The sequence below is a fragment of the Piliocolobus tephrosceles genome, chromosome 11 (genome assembly GCF_002776525.5).
Source record: "Piliocolobus tephrosceles isolate RC106 chromosome 11, ASM277652v3, whole genome shotgun sequence".
Taxonomy (NCBI): domain Eukaryota; kingdom Metazoa; phylum Chordata; class Mammalia; order Primates; family Cercopithecidae; genus Piliocolobus; species Piliocolobus tephrosceles.
In genome coordinates this window covers 118,994,139-119,011,302 of record NC_045444.1, presented here as the reverse complement: position 1 = coordinate 119,011,302, position 17,164 = coordinate 118,994,139, and the positions used below count along the sequence as shown (strand labels likewise).

At 48.3% G+C, this 17,164-nt stretch overlaps 1 protein-coding gene across 3 annotated transcripts in view; it reads right to left on the bottom strand.

Moving 5' to 3' along the window:
* The window catches only part of EFHD1 (EF-hand domain family member D1), a 78,353-nt gene extending 61,877 nt beyond the window's left edge, over nt 1-16,476 (bottom strand). The window contains exons 1-2 of one of the 3 annotated variants that reach the window (XR_002725605.1): nt 16,325-16,456; nt 7,458-7,523 (exon numbers count right to left, since the gene is read on the bottom strand). Coding sequence is in view for 1 of the 3 variants with exons in the window: in XM_023188594.2 (XP_023044362.1) it covers nt 16,325-16,338 (14 nt within the window). In the remaining 2 variants the exon portion in view is untranslated. Of the gene's footprint in view, nt 1-4,274; nt 4,281-7,457; nt 7,524-16,324 lie in introns of those variants that run through there. The other 2 variants (XM_023188594.2, XM_023188593.1) reach the window with 2 other exon arrangements.
* Nucleotides 16,477-17,164: the final 688 nt, after the last annotated feature.

Here is a 17,164-nt window from a genome sequence, read left to right as displayed (position 1 = left end):
AAAAAAAAAAAAAAAAAAAAAAAAAAAAAAAGAAAGAAAGAAAGAGAGAGAGAGAAAGAAAGAAAGAAAAAAGAAAAAAGAAAAATTTTCTAGTGGCCACATGCTTTTAAAAGTAAAGGAAGAAAAATAAAACAGGTGAAATTAATTTTAATAACATTTCATTTAATCTAATATATGTCCAACATTATCCCTACATGTCATCAGTATAAAAATATTAATGAGATATTGTACATTACTTTATTTCATGCCAAGGTTTTGTAATGTAGGGTGTATTTTACACTTGCTGCTCATCTCAATCAGACTGTCCACATTTCAAGCACCTGATAGCCACGTGCAGCTGGTGGCAACCTCGTGGAATAGCTCAGGCCCAGAAGGCAAACCGGAGCAGCTGCTGCCTCTCCTTCAACCCTCATTGGAGAGGACATCCCACCACCGAGCAGCTCTGCTCAGGCTTCATCTCTGGCCTCCACTACTTCTCCTCTGAAACCTGCCGCCCTCATTACTCCCTCCCTTCCCACCAAGGTGTTCAGATTCACACAAATCTGACCCAGGCTCCAGGGATGCTAGACCTAGGGTCTAAATAAATAAAACCCACCGGTCCCAGTTCCCAGATGTCTTCCTCCCCACCCCATGCCCCGCGAAATGGAGCTTTGCTCTCATTGCCCAGACTGGAGTGCAGTGGTGTGATCTCGGCTCACTGCAACCTCTGCCTCTCGGGTTCAAGTGATTCTCCTGCCTCAGCCTCAAGAGTTGCTGGGACATGGTGGTGCACACCACCATGCCTGGATAATTTTTGTACTTTTAGTAGAGACGGGGTTTCACCATGTTGGCCAGGCTGGTCTGGAACTCCTGACCTCAGGTGATCTGCCTACCTTGGCCTCCCAAAGTGTTGGGATTACAGGCGTGAGCCACCGTGCCTGGCCCCAGATGTCTTTTATTGTTCAAGTCTGGGTCCTGGGCAGCAGGAATTCCATGGTAGTGAGTAGGGCTGCCTACCCTTTGTAGAGAGGGGTCACGTCCAAAGTTAAAAGGTTTGCCTCGTGCTAGGCACCTGCTGATGGGAGCATTTCTTAGGAAGTCTGGGGAGATGATACTTCATTTAATTCCCCAAATTCTCTGACAGTTTTAATATACAGCACAGGACAAATTAACCTTTTGAGTTCTGGTAATACTAAACTATCCTGGCTTTTCCCTTTAGACACGACCAGGAGCCCTCTGTCATGGGCACAGAGGGGTGAGGAGAGGAATCATATAAATCCTGGCTCTGTCACTCAGAGGCTATGTGACTTGGAGTAAGTTACTTAACTTCCTTGAACTTCAATTTCCCCATATATGCAATAGAAATAATGCCAACTGGGCCAGGCACAGTAGCTCACGCCTGTAATCCCAGCACTTTGGGAGGCCAAGGCAGATGGATCACCTGAGGTCAGGAGTTTGAGACCAGCCTGGCCAACATGGTGAAACCCCGTCTCTACTAAAAATACAAAATTAGCCAGGCATGGTGGCAGGTGCCCATAATCCCAGGTACTCGGGAGGCTGAGGCAGGGGAATCGCTTGAACCTGGGAGGTGGAGGTTGCAGTGAGCTGAGATTGTGTCACCGGACTCCAGCCTGGGCAACAGAGTGAGACTGCATCTCAAAGAGAAAAAAAAAAAAGAAAGAAAAAATGAAAGAATACCAACCACAAGACTTAGAAGGATGTTGTGACGATCGATGGCCTGTAAAGCAGTTAGCTGTTCAGTAAGTGTCACTCTGCTGCTGTGTCCCTGTTGCTACGGGTTCAGCACAGATGGTGGCTGAGGTTGGGGATGGGGAAATTGGTTCCAGCCACCAGGGATTCTCTGTGTACCCCTTTCATATCTGCAGGCACAGACTAAGCCAGTTTTGGAGGAAGCGCCTTGCAGCCTTCACCCACATCCCTGCTATGCAGACAGCCACTCAGCCCTTCATGATTTCAAAAGCCCACAGCAGTCAAGGTGGTTTGGAAACAGCAGGGAGCCATATTGCTGCATGACAATGACTTCCATTTTGATTTTTGGAAAACCTTGGCCTTAGCAACTGCTTCCATTCCAAATTGGCTGTGTGGCTCAGTGCTTCCTCCCCTTCATTCCTTACCATTCTTGCCCTTCCATCTTAGAGAACTCCGACACTCCCTCACCCAGTCCCAAATTCCTCCTATATTCCTAAGCAGATGTGTCCACACCTCCCCAGAACGCGGAACCCAGTTCCTCAGCCTTTCTAAGAATTTGGCTGCTGCTTGGGAATTATGGCCCATGACATCCTTAGACAAAGGCCCAGTGGGTCTGGAGATGAGCAGGGATGGTTTGGCTTTTTCAGAATCTCCAGCAAAACATTCACCTACTTACAGTTTCAGTTAAGAGCAGTCTGTTCCAAGAAAGTGTATTTCAAGATTTAATTTAATTATGTACACTTAGAGAAGGTATCTTCAATAAACGTATCAAAGTATCCAGAATCTTAAAGGAAAGGGAAGCTCTTACAAAACAATAATAAGGCCTGGGCAACATAGCGAGACCCTGTCTCTACTAAAAGAATCAGCCAGGAGTGATGGCACACACGTGTAGTCCCAGCTACTCAGGAGGCTGAGGCAGGAGGATCGCTTAAGCCCAGGAGTCCAAGACTGTGATGAGCTATGATTGCACCACTATGCTCCAGCTTGAGAAGACAGAGAGAGACCCTGTCTCTTTAAAAAAAAAAAAAAAAAGACATCATTATGCTAATTAGCAAATCAAGTTTAGGTTATTGATAAAGCTATGGATCACAGAAAGACTTGTATTAGCCACATCTGGAGTGAGACCCTGCTGATATGATAGTGGCTGATACCCCTGGAGCCTATGCATTCTCTTGTTTTTTAATATATATTTTTAATTTTAATTAAGTCAGGGATCTCGCTCTGTTGCCCAGGCTGGAGTGCAGTGGTCTGACCACAGGATCATAGCTCAATGCAGCCTTGAACTCCTGGGCTCAAGTGATCCTCCCACCTCAGCCTCCTGAGTCTCTGGCATTACAGTTCCAGACCAATGCTCCAGGCTCCAATTCACCATTTTGATGTGTACAATTCAGTGGCATCCAGAGCTTTCCTAGTGTTGCACAACCACCACCTCTTTCTAGTTTCAAAACTTTTTCATCATTCCAGAAAAATACCAAGTACTTCCTTAAGAAATCACTCTTGACCGGGCACGGTGGCTCATGCCTGTAATCCCAGCACATTGGGAGGCTGAGCCAGGTGGATCACCTGAAGTCAGGAGTTCCAGACCAGCCTAGCCAACATGGTGAAACCCCGTCTCTACTAAAAGTACAAAAATTATCCGGGCATCGTGGCGGGCACCTGTAGTCCCAGCTACTCTTGAGGCTGAGGCAGGAGAATCACTTGAACCCGGGAGGCAGAGGTTGCAGTGAGCCGAGATCGCGCCACTGCACTCCAGCCTGGGTGACACAGCAAGAATTCATCTCAAATAAATTTTTTAAAAAAATTGTTTATTTATCTTTCTACTGTTGAGTTATAAGGGTTTTTAGAATATATATATATATATATTTTTTTTTTTTTTAGACCAAGTCTCGTTCTGCTATCCAGGCTGGAGTGCAGTGGTGCAATCTCAGCTCACTGTAATCTCTGCCTCCCAGGTTCAAGCAATTCTCCTGCCTCAGCCTCCAGAGTAGCTGGGATTACAGGTGCCTACCACCACATCTGGCTAATTTTTTGTATTTTTAGTAGAGATGGCCATGGCTGGTCTTGAACTCCTGACCTCAGGTGATCCACCTGCCTCGGCCTCCCAAAGTGCTGGGATTACAAGCGTGAGTCACCATGCCCAACCCTGGCAGCATTCTTGATACATACTGAGTTAAGGGGTAAGTAACCGGCATACACATAACATTTCACTGTTGATGCTGAAGTTTGTTAAAGTACATACATTGTACTAAAGAAGCAATTCATAAAAGTGGTGACTTTGTCACTTCTGAGACTAGGTCACAGAAGGCCACATGGCCTTGCCTGATGGGGACACTTGTTTTGGAACCCTGAACCACCTCGAACGGAATCTGATTGCTTGGACGCTGCCATGTTGAAAGTGCCACATGGAGGGCTCCAGTCAACAGGCCCAGAAGAGCCCGTCCTTGGGCCATCCCAGCCCAGGTGCCACACGCGTGAGTAAAACCGTGGTCTTGGAAGTAGATTATCTGTCTCCAGTCCTTCCAGCCCTAGTCACTAGGGTCACCTCCAGATGAGGCCTCAGACATCCTAGTGCAGAGAAGAGCCACCTTGCCTGTGCCCAAACTTCTGACCAGGGAACACAGGAACATCACACAATGGTGGTGGCTGCTTTATACCACTAAGTTTTTTTTTTTTTAATTTGTGGTCAATTACAGGTAAAATTTAGCATCTTTTTTTTTTTTTTTTTTTTTGAGACTGGAGTCTCGCTCTGCCACCCGGGCTGGAGTGCAGTGGCCGGATCTCAGCTCACTGCAAGCTCCGCCTCCCGGGTTTATGCCATTCTCCTGCCTCAGCCTCCCGAGTAACTGGGACTACAGGCGCCCGCCACCTCGCCCGGCTAGTTTTTTTGTATTTTTTTAGTAGAGACGGGGTTTCACCGTTTTAGCCAGGATGGTCTCGATCTCCTGACCTCGTGATCCGCCCGTCTCGGCCTCCCAAAGTGCTGGGATTACAGGCTTGAGCCACCGCGCCCGGCCAAAATTTAGCATCTTAACCATTTTTAGGTGTACATTTCAGCAGTGTTAAGTACATCCACATTACCGTGCAACAGATCTCCAGAGCTTTTTTATCTTGTAAAATTGAAATTCTTACCCATTAAACACCCACTCTCCATCCCCCCTTCCCAGCCCTAGGCAACCACCGTTCTACTTCTGTCTCTCTGAATTTGACTACTTTAGGGACCTCATATAAGTGGCATCATGCGGCCAGGCGTGGTGGCTCATGCCTGTAATCCCAGCACTTTGGGAGGCCAAGGTGGGTGGATCACCTGAGGTCAGGAGTTCAAGACCACCTTGACCAATATGGTGAAACCCCATCTCTACTAAAAATACAAAAATTAGCTAGGCGTGGTGGCGTGTGCCCGCAATCCCAGATACTCGGGGGGCTGAGACAGGAGAATTGCTTGAACCCGGGAGGTAGAGGTGGCTGTGAGCCGAGATTGCACCACTGCAATCCAGCCTGGGCGACAGAGCAAGATTCTGTCTCAAAAAAAAAAAAAGTGATATCATGCAGTGTTTGTCCTTTTGCGACCGGCTTATTTCACTGAGCATGTCTCACGGTTCATCCACGTTGTCTCAGGTGTCAGAATTTCCTCCCTGTCGAAGGCTGAATAACACTGCATTTTCTCTATACCCCGTGTTTGATTTCTCCGCTCATCTGTCGACAGACGCTTGGATGCTTTCCACCTTTTGGCTGTGTGAGTGATTTGGCTATGAACATGGCACGCCACTAAAATTTTGATTCTAGGTGTTGTTATACCACAACAAATGGCTGGAACAATGTTGCGCCTCAATAAAAATGTATTTTAAGGGCTGGGCGCAGTGGCTCACACCTGTAATCCCAGCACTTTGGGAGGCCGAGGTGGGCAGGTCACCTGAGGTCGGGAGTTCAAGACCAGCCTGACCAACGTGGAGAAACCCCGTCTCTACTAAAAATACAAACACAAAATTAGCCGGGCGTGGTGGTGCATGCCTGTAACCCCAGCTACTCAGGAGACTGAGGCAGGGGAATCACTTGAACCCGGGAGGTGGAGGTTGTGGTGAGCTGAGATTGCACCATTATACTCCAGCCTGGGCAGCAAGAGTGAAACCCCGTCTCAAAAAAAAAAAAAAAAAAAAAAAAAAAAAGGAAAAGAAAATGTACTTTTAAAATGACTACACTATTTTTTAAAAAGTGTTCCTCAGCAAAGCCTTCCTTCAAAGGTCAGGCGACCTGCAGACTCTCAGGGAATGCAGCCTCATGATCTCTTGAAGAAACAAAACCCCTCTGTGCCTGACAGTACCATCCAGAGGTCAGTCTACATAAACAAGAGCAGGCAGGGAAAAGTGCAGAAGGTCGAGGTGAGCACCGAATCTATTTAAAAGTAAAGGCAAAAGAAGAGGGAGAATTATGGTTACTCTGGTGCATATATACAGTATCAACCTTGACCTTCTAAGAAAAAATATGTAAATATATATACATACTATAGTTGACCCTTGAACAATGCAGGGGTTTAGGGGTGCCCCCCAACAGTAAAAAATCCAAATATAACTTTTCATTCCCCAGCAGTTAACTACTAACAGCCTGCTATTGACAGAAGTCTTGTCTATAGCGTAAACAGTCCGTTAACACATATTTTGAGCTGTAAGTGATGGTGGGTGCGTGTAGTCCCCTCTACCTGGAAGACTAAGGTGGGAGGATTGCTTGAGCCCAGGAGGTGGAGACTGCAGTGAGCCATAGTCCTGCCACAGCAACTCCAGCCTGCGTGTCAAAGAGTAGCTGGGATTACAGGCATGCGCCACCACGCCCGGCCAATTTTGTATTTTTAGTAGAGACGGGGTTTCTCCATGTTGGTCAGGCTGGTCTTGAACTCCCGACCTCAGGTGATCCGCCCACCTCGGCCTCCCAAAGTGCTGGGATTACAGGTGTGAACCACTGCACCCAGCCCCTAAAATACATTTTTATTGAGGCGCAACATTGTTCCAGCCATTTGTTGTGGTATAACAACACCTAGAATCAAAATTTTAGTGGCGTGCCATGTTCATAGCCGAATCACTCACACAGCCAAAAGGTGGAAAGCATCCAAGCGTCTGTCGACAGATGAGCGGAGAAATCAAACACGGGGTATAGAGAAAACGCAGTGTTATTCAGCCTTCGACAGGGAGGAAATTCTGACAGCTGAGACAACGTGGATGAACCGTGAGACATGCTCAGTGAAATAAATACCAATCATTTTTTTTTGAGACAGGGTCTCACTCTATCACCCAGACTGGAGTGCAGTGGCACGATCCCGGCTCACTGCAGCCTTCGTCTCCTGGGCTCAAGCGATTCTGCCTCAGCCTCTCAAGTAGCTGGGACTACAGGTGTGCACCACTATACCTGGCTAATTTTTGTATGTTTTGTAGAGACAGGGTTTCACCATGTTTCCCAGGCTGGTCTTGAACTCCAGGGCTCAAACAATCCACCTGGCTCAGCCACCCAAATTGCTGGGATTACAGGCATTAGCCACTGCGCCTGGCCAAATGATTTTTAAAACTAAAAATAAAAACATTTTAAAAGACTATTCAGCTCCTTTGCTGGAACCTGGGACTCCACAATTGCCAAACAATCCACTCATTCTAATTCTTGAGGGGATTAGAAAGCAGACGCATTTGGTGGGTTCTGTGTATTACACACTGCTTTCCTACAATAAAGTCAGCTACAGAAGACAAAACGTTATCAAGGAAATTGTGAGGAAGAGAAGCACTACTTACCATGCGTTACATGGAAGTGGATCATTGCAAAGGTCTTCACCCTGGTTGTCTCCCATCTTGAGTAGGCTGAGGAGGAAGGGGAGAGGTTGGTCTCACTGTCTCAGAGAAGGCAGAGGGTTAAGAGGTGGAGGAGGCGGGAGGAGAGGCAGGCACACTCAGGGTCTCTTTTATTGAAAAAAAATCTGTGTATAAGTTGAGGCATGCAGTTCAAACCCATGTTGTTCAAGGGCCAACTGTATTTAGAAATATATATATGTGGGCCGGGCGCGGTGGCTCACGCCTGTAATCCCAGCACTTTGGGAGGCCGAGGCGGGCAGATCACAAGGTCAGGAGATCGAGACCATGGTGAAACCCCGTCTCTACTAAAAATACAAAAAATTAGCCGGGCGCGGTGGCGGGCGCCTGTAGTCCCAGCTACTCAGGAGGCTGAGGCAGGAGAATGGCATGAACCTGGGAGGTGGAGCTTGCAGTGAGCTGAGATCGCACCACTGCACTCCAGCCTGAGCGACAGAGCGAGACTTCGCCTCAAAAAAAAAAAAAAAAAAGAAATATATATGTGTGTGTGTGTATAGGTGTGTGTTTGTATATATGTGTATATATGTATGTGTGTATATATGTGTGTATGTGTGTATGTATACATGTGCATATAATATGTGTGTATATTTGTGTGTATATGTGTATGTGCATATACGTATATATGTGTGTATATTTGTGTATGTATCTCTGTGTGTGTATATTTGTGTGTGTGCATATGTGTATGTGTGTGTGTATATTTGTGTGTATGTGTGTATATATTTGTGTGTGTATGTGTGTATGTGTGCGCATGTTTGTGTGTGTGCATGTATATTTGTGTGTGTATATTTGTGTGCGTGTGTATATGTGTGTGTACATTTGTGTGTGTGTGTATTTGTGTGTATATGTGCGGGTGCATGTATATTTATGTGTGTGTATATTTGTGTGCATGTGTATATGTGTGCGTATATTTGTGTGTGTGTATTTGTGTGTGTGTGTATATGTGTGTATATGTTTGTGCATGTGCGTGTATATTTGTATGTGTATATTTGTGTGCGTGTGTATGTGTGTATATTTGTACGTATGTGTGTGTGTATATTTGTGTGTGTGTATGTGTGTGTGTGGTTCCTCTTTGTCCCTGTGCAGTAGTCCATTGGATGGATAGTCCACAATTTGCTTATCTACTCATTATTCATGGTGAGCATTGGGGTGGTTTTCTATTTTGGGGCTACTACTTGTAAAGCTGCTGTGGAAATTTTCGTCGCTGTGTTTTGAGTCTTTGTGTGGACATACGCTTTTTTCTTGAGACAGAGTCTTGCTCTGTTGCCCAGGCTGGAGTGCAGTGGCGTGATCTCGGCTCACTGCAACATTTGCCTCCCTGGTTCAAGCGATTCTCCTGCCTCAGCCTCCGGGGTAGCTGGGATTTCAGGTGCACGCCACCACGCCCAGCTAATTTTTGTATTTTTAGTAGATACGGGGTTTCACCATATTAGGCTGGTCTCAAAATCCCAGGCTCAAGTGATCCACCCACCTCGGCCTCCCAAAGTGCTGGGCTTACAGACGTGAGCCACCACAACGGGCCTGGACATATGCTTTCATATATTTTTTGTGTGGGGGAAAGGGGGGTGATTAATTACCTTGGAATGGGATATTGTATGCTCTAAAGGTTACATTTCAATTTTTTTAAGAAACTGGCTGGGTGCAGTGGCTCACACTTTTAAGACGGAGTCTTTTTTTTTTTTTTTTTTTTTGAGACAGAGTCTCTCTCTGTCGCCCAGGCTGGAGTGCAGTGGCCTGATCTCAGCTCACTGCAAGCTCCGCCTTCCGGGTTCACGCCATTCTCCTGCCTCAGCCTCCCGAGTAGCTGGGACTACAGGCGCCTGCCACCTCGCCCGGCTAGTTTTTTGTATTTTTTTTTAGTAGAGATGGGGTTTCACCGTGTTAGCCAGGATGGTCTCCATCTCCTGACCTCGTGATCTGCCCGTCTCGGCCTCCCAAAGTGCTGGGATCACAGGCGTGAGCCACTGCTTCCGGTCAACACTTTTAATCCCAGCACTTTGGGAGGCCAAGGTGGGTGGATCACCTGAGGTCAGGAATTCGAGACCAGCCTGGCTAACACGGCGAAACCCCGTCTCTACTAAAAATACAAAAATTAGCTGGACGTGGTGGTATATCCCTGTAGTCCCACCTCCTCAGGAGGCTGAGGCAGGAGAATTGCCTGAACCCGGAAGGTGGAGGTTGCAGTGAGCTCAGATCACGCCACTGCACTCCAGCCTGGGCAATAGAGTGTGACTCCATCTAAAAAAAAGAAAAAAAGAAAACAGAAACTACCAAACTGTTTTCCAAAGTGGTTGCACTATTTTCTATTTCCAACAGCAGCGCATGAGAGCCTGCCTTGCTCCATATCCTCACAAGTCTTGGTATGGTCAGCCTTTCGGACTGCAGCCACTCCAATGGTGTGGAAATGGTATCATCTCACTGTGGTTTCAAGGGCCGTTTCCCTTATGGCTGATGATAGGGTCCGTTTTTCATGTCTCTAGTGACTTTCCACATATCTTCTTTGATGCAATGTTGATTCAAATCTTTTGCCCATTTCTGTTGAGATGTTTGTCTTATTAATGAGTGAGTTGTAAAAGTACTTTATATCTTCTGAATACAAGTCTTTTACCAGATACGTAGATTGTGAATCTTTTCTCCCAGTCTGTGGTTTGTTTTTCAAAATGTTTTCTCCCAGCTTGTGGGTGTCTTTTGAAGCCCATGCTTGTTTTTAATGTCCATAAAATATCCAAAAGAGGGAGAAATTCCGTGTGGGGATGGTGCTCCAGGCCTAGCTGATTGGGTATTGCTCAGAAATTAGGATAAAGCAAAGTTGTGAAGCTACAAACTGACATCATGCTGGGCGCAGTGGCAGGTGCCTGTAGTCCCAGCTACTTAGGAGGCTGAGGTGGAAGGATCGCTTGGGCTCAGGAGTTGAAGATCAACCTGGGCAACATAACAAGACCCCTTCTAAAAAATCCCAAACTCTGACATCATAACCCATGTCTGCTGTTAAGGTTTCCACATTTTGGGCGGGCTAGACAGGAAAAGAGCCCAAAAGGTAAAGGCCAGGCTGGTTCATGCCGGACACCTAACCCCCTGCTACCACACGCTGTTTTCCACACTGGGTGCTGGCCTGTGGGAACCTGCACAACTCAGGGCGATATGGCCCCAGGAAGTCGTCAACAGGCTGCCCCCTGCTGGCTGCTGTGGGAACCACATGGCAGATGGCTCCTGGTGTCCCCCGGCTGGTTGGTGGGAACCCTGAGGCGGGGTCCTTTCACCTGCCCTCTCTCGGGCATGGGCAAAGGCTTCCTGTTGGCAGCACAGGGCTGGAACAGTTCTTGCCTTAGGGGTCTCGGATTTCGTTCGTTCTTGGCATCTCTGAGGTTTGGGAAGACAAACAGACCTGTCCTGCCCCGGGAAGGGAGCTGCAAATGCAAAAGAGGCTCCATCACGTGCTGCAGAGCTGGGGGCACCGCTGGCCCGCCCACCCCTGTCGAGTCCTCTGACCCATTTCTTCATTTCTCAGGTGACTGGAGTCCTCCAGTTACAGAACGTCTTATTTATGATAAGAACTCCCATGGACCCCTCTCCAGATCCACTGTGGGCCAAGATGCAGAGCTGGGGTCTTCACCCCGCTTTAGGGCTTCAGAGAGACTCAGGAGGGATGCTTTCTAATTAGGACGGCCCACCCCCACCCCTACTCCAGGATGCTTGTTCTGTCAAGAAGGCCCTGGAGGCTGGGCACAGGGACTCACGCTTGTAATCCCATACTTTGGGATGCCTAGGTGGGAGGATCTCTCAAGGCCAGGAGTTCAAGACCAGCCTGGGCAACATGGTCACACATCGTTGCCCAGGCTGGAATGCAATAATACAATCATAGCTCACTGCAGCCTCAACCTTCTGGGCTCAAGGGATCCTCTCATCTCAGCCTCCTGAGTATCTAGGACTATGGGTGCACACCACCACGCATGGCTAAGTAAAAATAACATTTGTAGAGGTGAGGTCTCATTATGTTTCCCAGGCTGATCTTGAACTCATGGCCTCAAGTGATCTTTCTACCTCTGCCTCCCAAAGTGCTGAGACTACAGGCGTGAGCCACTGTGCCCAGCTTAATGTCAGCATTTTCTTTTAGACAGGTCTTGTTCTGTCACCCAGGCTGGAGTATCGTGATGCAATCATGCCTCACAGCAGCCTCGACATCCCCAGGCTCAGATGATCCTCCCACCTCAGCCTCCTGAGTACCTGCGACTACAGGTGCATGCCACCACACCCAGATAATGTTTTAATTTTTACAGAGATGGAGTTTTGCCATGTTGCCCAGGGTGGTCTCACACTCCTGAGCACAAGCAATCCACCTGCCTCAGGTTCCCAAAGTGCTGGGATTACAGGCGTGAACCCCCACGCCCTGCCGGCCCAGTATATTTTTTCAGGCCGGGGAGACGGAGTCTCACTCTGTTGCCCAGGCTGGAGTGCAGTGGTGCCATCTCACCGTAACCTCCACCTCCCGGGTTCAAGCAATTCTCCTGTCTCAGCCTCCTGAGTAGCTGGGATTACAGGCGTGTGCCATCACACCTGGTGAATTTTGTGTTTTTAGTAGAGAACTGTGTGTTACTCCCTATGGAGTAAGGGGGCAGGGTCCTGACCAGGCCCTCACTCCTCAGTGGCTGGCGGAGCTCGCCTGCCCCCACTCCCCAGGTAGGCCCAGCTTCAGGGATGGGAGGGCTTTCTGTCCCCGGAGGGGCACTCCCACACCCAGCCTCCACAAGGAGCTGATGGCAGGCGGGCCTGGGGCCTCAGCCTGGAAGAACAAACCTGCTCTCACATAAACGAACAGGGACAGACAAAGGCAGCCCTGTCTGAAGAGTCCCCATTTCCCCAGCTTGGGCTTTGGAGAACAAACCCAGAGGGATAACCCAGCTCCTCTTGGCATGTGGTGGCATGAGCACTGCGCCCTGAGCCCTCTCCTTTCACCTTTGGGATTTATTGCACGGTGAGGGTTGGAGAAGGAGCCAGTGTTTCGGGGACGCTGCCACTGTCATTCCATAGGGAGCAACCACAGTGACCTTGGTAAGTATCAAAGGCAAACGGTGCTTCTCCCACATTACTCTCTCCTCAGAGAAAGTAGACCTGGAGGAGCCGCAGCCTCCGCTTCCCTGGCCCAGTCCCTGCAGATGCCTCAGAGCAAACCCAGAGTGTCTGTGTTGTGTGTCAAAAGGAAAGGTCGGGAAGGTGAGGATTGATTGTGTGTCGGGACTGTTTCCATCTCATCTTGGGTGAGTCTCGCATCAAGGGAGATGCATGGGCTTGGCTGCAGGTGAAGGAGCAGGAGGCCTTTAGGAGTGGAAGAGGCTGAGCGTGGCTCAGGTGAGGAGGCCAAGACTTCCTCCTCAGCTGTCTCTGGGTTTAACTCTGGTCAGGACAGATATCCTTCCTACTGGGGAGGGGGGCACTTAGAGAAGCTTTAGTCAATTCATCTCTGAACCCCTGGTACCCAATACCATGCCACTGCGACAAAATGATGGAGGAAGGAACTAATGAAAAATTGAAGTGAAAATTTATATTTCTCTCAACCCTGCCTTCCCTGATCAGACTGTTTGCAAAAAAGGACACTTCGTTTTCACTTTAAGAACTCATGCATCTTTGCTGGGCGCAGTGGCGCTGTAATCCCAGCACTCCAGGAGGCTGAGGCAGGTGGATCACCTGAGGTCAGGAGTTCAAGACCATCCTGGCCAACATGGTGAAACCCCATCTCTACTAAAAATACAAAAAAAATTAGCCAGGCATGGCGGTGGGCACCTATAATCCCAATAACTCAGGGGGCTGAGACAGGAGAATCACCTGAACCCAGGAGGCAGAGGTTGCAGTGAGCCGAGATCACACCACTGTACTCCAGCCTGGGTGACAGAGCAATAATCCATCTAAAAGAAAAAAAAGAACTTATGAGTCTCATGATTTAAACATTTTTTTGGTCTTGTAATAGAATAGATTCATCCATTCAAATGTATTGTGATAGTGATATGTTTGAAAATGCTTTTTTATTTTATTTTTTGAGACGGAGTCTCGCTCTGTTGCCAGGCTGGAGTGCAGTGGCGTGATCTCGGCTCACTGCAACCTTCGCCTCCTGGGTTCAAGTGATTCTCCTCCCTCAGCCCCCTGAGTAGCTGGGACCACAGGTGTGGGTCACCGCACCCAGCTAGTTTTTGTATTTTTTAGTATAGACGGGGTTTCACCTTATTGGCCAGGCTGGTCTTGAACTCCTGACCTCATTTTCCGCTTGCTTCTGCCTCTCAAAGTGCTGGGATTACAGGCGTGAGCCACTGGGCCAGGCTGTTTTCTGGTTTTTCTTTCCCTCTCTTTGCTGTATTGATCAAGTATTTTTTTCTCATTTTCCCAAGTACAACTGGCCCTCCATTTCCATGGGATTCAACCACCATAGATCAAAAATATTCAGGAAAAAATATAACAATAAAAATCATACAAATAAAAAACAATACAGCAGGACAACTATCTACATAGCATTTACACTGTATTAGGTATTATAAGTAATCTAAAGATGATTTAAGTATACATAGGTTATATGCAAATACTACACCAATTTATTTATTTATTTTGAGAGGAAGTCTCGCTCAGGCTGGAGTGCAGTGGGGAAATCTTGACTCATTGCAAGCTCTGCCTCCCGGGTTCAAGTGATTCTCCCACCTCAGCCTCCCGAGTAGCTCGGATTACAGATGTGCACCACCATGCCCGGCTAATTTTTGTATTTTTAGTAGAGACGGGGTTTCACTATGTTGGCCAGGCTAGTCTTGAACTCCTGACCTCAGGTGATCCGCCTGCCTCGGCCTCCCAGAGTGCTGGGAATCCAGGCGTGAGCCACCATGCCCAGCCTATACCAATTTATATAAGGGACTTGATACTACAGATTTGGTATGGCAGTCCTAGAACCAGTGCCTCCTCAGATACTGAGGACTGTAGTTCCATATTATCTTGTTAGTGGTTATCTTAAATTCATTTTATTTGACTTTTAATTAATTAATTTTTAAAAAAATAGAGATAGGGTCTTGCTATGTTGCCTAGGCTGGTCTTGAACTCCTGGGCTCAAGCAATCCTCCTGACTTGGCCTCTCAAAGTGCTGGGATCATAGGCATGAGCCACCATGCCTGGCCCTAACCTTAACTTAAAAAAAAAAAAAATAGAATTTTAGCCTATATTTTCTTTCCTTTTTTTTTTTTTTTTTTGAGATAGGGTCTTGCTCTGTTGCCCAGGCTGCAGTGCAGTGGCACAATCACAGCTCACTGCAGGCTTGATGCTGGGCTTAAGCTATTCTCCCACCTCAGCCTCCTGAGTAGTTGGGACTACAGGTGCATGGCAGTATGCCCAGCTAATTTATTTATTTATTTTTTTGAGACAGAGTCTCGCTCTGTTGGTGGTGCGAACTCGGCCCACTGCAACCTCAGCCTCCCAGGTTCAAGCAATTCTCCTGCCTCAGCCTCCTGAGTAGCTGGGATTACAGTTGCCTGCTACCACGCCCGGCTATTTATTTATTTTTGAGACGGAGTCTCACTCTGTCGCCCAGGCTGGAGTGCAGTGGTGTGATCTTGGCTCACTGCAGCCTCCTGGGTTCACACCATTCTTCTGCCTCAGCCTCCTGAGGTAGCTGGGACTACAGGCACCCACTGCCACACCCGGCTACTTTAAATAATATAAAATTTTAAATAATATAAAATAATTTAAAAATATAAAATTTTTATTAGAGACAGGGTTTCACTGTATTAGTCAGGATGGTCGTCATCTCCTGACCTCGTGATCCACCCGCCTTGGCCTCCCAAAGTGCTAGGATTACAGGTGTGAGCCACCGCGCCTGGCCTTTTTTTTTTTTTTTTTTTGGATTTTTAGTAGAGATGGGGCTTCACCATGTTGGCCAGGCTGGTCTTGAACTCCGGACCTCAGGTGATCCCCATCCGCCTCGGTCCCCCAAAGTGCTGGGATTACAGGCGTGAGCCACTGCGCCCAGCCCGCCCGTCTAATTTTTAAATCTTTTGTAGAGATAGGGTCTCACTATGTTGCCCAGGCTGGTGTCAAAATCCTGGGCTCAAGTGATCCCCCTGCCCCGGCTTCCCAAAGTGCTGGAATTACAGGCATGAGCCATTTAGAAATAAAATGGGCCAGACGTGGTGGCCTGGACCTATAGTCCCAGCACTTCGGGAGGCTGAGGTGGGAGAATTGCTTTCGCCCGGGAAGTGGAGGTTATAGTGAGCCGTGATCGCGCCATGGCAGCCTGGGCGACACAGCCAGACCGTCTCAAAAGGAAAACAAAATAAGGAGAAAAAAAAAAAGTTCTGATGTGTCCCCAGATCGGGGTGTGCCATTGAAGCCCATTTCATGCACGCCAACTTTAAAGATGAGGGTCGGTGCAGGTGAGGAACCTGCTCAGGGCCCCCCAGCCCCAGCGCCGGGTCTCCCCACGCCTGGGAGGGGAGGATGGCGGTGAGTAAAAAGGGAAGCCTTCCCCATTCACTAACATTCCAGAGGAGGACGATGGGGACTTCAGCACACTCTGGGATTGCCGGAGGCTGCGGTGTATCTCAAGCGTTTTGAGTTTAGACTCTCTGGGAGACCAGCCTGAGCCGAGAGAGGCTTAAAAGCCCAGCCGATTGCAGCCAGCGCGCGGGGCAGGGAAGCGAGGGCCGGGAGTGCCCTCCGGTGGCGAAAGTCAGGAATTACCGCACCCCATTCTGGACCCGAGTAAAAATCGCCTGGAAAACGTCGAAAATCGTAGACTCTCAAGGGTGAAAGGGGATTTAAAGAGTACTTACTGCAACTCTCCCATCGTATGTCTGGGGACTCTCAACGTTATAGATCTTGACCTTCACAGGGACAGTACGGAGAAAGGCAAGCAGCCGCCAAGGACGGGGTATCCCCCTGCACTTAGCGGGGCTCCCGGAAGCCGGCCTGGGGCTGAGCCAGGCGTCCTCCAGCCTGGTGCTGGCGCCTGGCGCGCCCTCTGCTGGATGCCGCAGCTTTGTCAGTGATTCTCGAAATTTGCTCAGAATCGATTTTTTTTTTTTTTTTTTTCTTAGTCTCGCCCTGTCGCCCAGGCTGGAGTGCAGTGGCGCAATCTCGGTTCAATGCAACTTTCGCCTGCCGGGTTCAAGCGATTATCCTGCCTCAGCCTCCCGAGTAGCTGGGATTACAGGCGCGCAACACCACACCCAGCTCATTTTTGTATTTTTAGTAAAAATAGGGTTTCACCATGTTGGCCAAGCTGGTCTCGAATACCTGACCTCAAGTGATCCTCCCACCTTGGCCTCCCAAAGTATTGGGATTACAGGCGTGAGCCACCGCACCTGGCCCGGAATCAAATATCATACCCACAGCATTTTTTTCATGTATGCATCCATTCATTCAGCAAATGTTTATCGATGACACCCCGATTGTCACAGTATCAATGACACTGTGATTCCTGCTGGAGATTCAAGGACATACCTGGCCCCAGTTCTTGGACTTGAGGGAGACAGAATAAATTGTGATAAATGGCCAGGATGAAAGAACAGGGCAGAGAGAACACTTTACCCTTAAGGAACCTGACCTGCTTAGTCCAGGAGGTCCGGGAGGGCTTTCTGTAGAAGACGACGTTGCTCCTGAATTAAACAATG